At 39.1% G+C, this 2,500-nt stretch overlaps 1 protein-coding gene across 8 annotated transcripts in view; it reads right to left on the bottom strand.

Moving 5' to 3' along the window:
• The window catches only part of LOC113822104 (leucine-rich repeat-containing protein 7), a 32,496-nt gene that overhangs the window by 8,571 nt on the left and 21,425 nt on the right, over positions 1–2,500 (bottom strand). For 5 of the 8 annotated variants that reach the window (XR_011399725.1, XM_070141834.1, XM_070141832.1 and 2 more), the window contains 2 exons: positions 1,511–2,500; positions 1,147–1,286 (listed from right to left, as the gene is read on the bottom strand). The exon at positions 1,511–2,500 is cut by the window's right edge and continues 517 nt beyond it. Coding sequence is in view for 6 of the 8 variants with exons in the window: in XM_070141834.1 (XP_069997935.1) it covers positions 1,147–1,286; positions 1,511–2,500 (1,130 nt within the window). In the remaining 2 variants the exon portion in view is untranslated. Of the gene's footprint in view, positions 1–1,118; positions 1,287–1,510 lie in introns of all 8 variants that reach the window. The other 3 variants (XR_011399726.1, XM_070141835.1, XM_070141837.1) reach the window with 2 other exon arrangements.

The following is a 2,500-nucleotide window of genomic DNA, read 5'->3' as shown; positions in this document are numbered from 1 at the left end:
ACTGCACTCATGGTGCACATGCTACTCAGTTGGAAATTAAAGACTGGTCCAGAAGTGGTCTTGGTCTTGTAATGAACCTCTCTTAATTGCAAAAACATTAGGCAGTAACTTTATCCTTCACCAGCTGCTTAAGAAATCCTCAAAAACTAATAGCTGAGATATTTCACTGTTCATCCACATCACAAACATCTACAAATGCATACGAGTTTACACACACAAACACACAACTATATGCTAAAAAAATTGACCTCCACTTTCCTCTACCATCTCTCCTTATTTCCCTTCATTTAAATTGCTTCTCCCTAATGCTCTTTCTTTATAATCAACTGCAATTTCCCACTTTTCTTATTCCAATATATTCCCTCTTTATTCCTGTTTTATCGTTTATTACACTCCAATACATTTTTCTCTCTATTCATGTTTTTGTCCACTGTTATCTCATTTTCTCCTTTCTTTTTCTCTCATTCTTTCCCCTCTGCTCCAACTCTTTATCATGCTTGCAGAATAGTTTGTAATTATCATCCTATTTCTGATAACCCTTTAGTTTAGTACAACATAACATCCATTAACTGAAAGAGATGTAACATAATGGCAAAACAATTCCCTGAACATCTCAATCCTATCAATAACAATGTGGTTTATCCATTGCAGAAAACACCAACTACTTCAGTATTAGTAGAATTTCTACTCACTGGATTTGATTCAATTGTTAAAACTCATTCTTCCTGAATCTGTATCTTATAACACTTTTCAACTGCCTACTACAGCAGCTCTTTTAAGTGAACAAAAATCTAAGGAAAAAAAATATATCTTGGTTATAAAATTGGCCAGCGGCAGCTCTATGACAAGTTGATGAGCTAGAAGCTTGAACTTATAAATGCTATTAATAGCTTTTAGCACCAAGTCAGCATGTCAGGCATGTTAGCCTTAAAGATAGTTAGCTCAAACTGCTGGCATTTAAGAAGCAATTTTGTCAGTATCATATGCACTAGCAAACTGGAATACAAGTCATTGGTTAGATATGCATCTTTCTTATCAAACACTATATATATATATACATAAAACAAAGAGGAATACTGCTCCTATCTAAGAAAAAGAAAGCTTCGCAGTATCCTCACTGTTATTGTGTTAGTCCAGCGTACGTACATTCTGACATACCACACGGGCATTTTTGTGCTGGCCAAACATCCACGCTGAATTGTTTGTTTTGTTATCTGCATTTTGTGCTGATGGAGACACACGGTGCTTGTTGGCATTAGGTGCAGGGAGTCTTGATGCAGAATTTCCTGTTACAAAAAATATATTAAAAGAAGCTATACTCTCCCTAAATATCATAATAATAATAATATAAATAAACATACAAACAAGTAATGAAGTTATGTAAGTCTATAAAGTTTCAAAAATCAATTAAAAATTAGAAGACCAGTATCAAATTTTAAACCCATAAATATAAACTTTTCACACTAAACTCTACTTGGCAACTTTAAAGAAACCCCAAAACTCTACACACCTGCAACCATTGGAATACGAGTACCAGATCCTGTTGATGTGATTGACCCTCTTGACCCTGGATTGGTCAGGTGGCTTGTTGATCCTGAAGAAGGCAGTGGGATACCTGGGGTGTTAATTGCCGAATTGATAGAGGGTGGTCGGATGCCAGATGAATAACCTGGGGACTGGGTAAAATTGCTTGATGGGTGCTGGGCTGGACTGGGCAGAGGACTAGCCGATGAATAGGCAGGGGGCCTAATACCACTTGAATAACTTGGGGACTGGAGGCGAGATGTGGAGGACACTTGGCTTGTTCCTCCATACACCAATGACTTCTTGGTTAGCCCATCTGTTGCATCATGTTTGGGGATGCCAGTTCTTAACCCTGTAGAAGTTGGACTTGGACTTGGGATGCCTGATCCTAAGCTGCTACTGCTTCTCCCCTGTGAGGCTAAACTTGGAATACCTGATCCATTCATCCCAGCAGTTCTAAGCTGCTGTGGTGTGTTAAGATTTGATGCAGGTTTTGTGACTCCTTCATGTGAGCTGGCTGGCTTTTTCAACCCAATGGATTCACGTGTCAAGTTACTAGATGTTCTACCCACTGCACTTATTGTTGGAATACGAGACTCTGGCGTAGTTGGTGCTTCATGACCAAGGTTGCTTTGACTTCTCCCTGTGCTTCCAAGAGTGGGTATTCGTGATTCTCCTGAAGTCTGCTTATCATGTAGTAAGTTGGAGGAACTATGTCCCATGTTATTAAGAGTTGGAATTCTACTTTCTGCCTTACTTTCATGATTGAGACTGCTTGGACTTCTTCCCATGGCACCAAGGGTTGGTATTCTTGACTCAGGTAAGACATGACTCTCATTTGATCTTTCACTGGTTAAGTTACTGGGAGAACGGCCAATGTTGCCTAAAGTGGGTATACGAGATTCTGTCATCTGAGCAGGACTGTGACTAGCATGAGAGTCAAAGCTTGTCTTATGATTTGCTTTACCAGGTGTAA

Source organism: Penaeus vannamei, chromosome 28 (assembly GCF_042767895.1).
Source record: "Penaeus vannamei isolate JL-2024 chromosome 28, ASM4276789v1, whole genome shotgun sequence".
NCBI lineage: Eukaryota > Metazoa > Arthropoda > Malacostraca > Decapoda > Penaeidae > Penaeus > Penaeus vannamei.
This window is presented reverse-complemented; position numbering and strand designations above follow the sequence as displayed.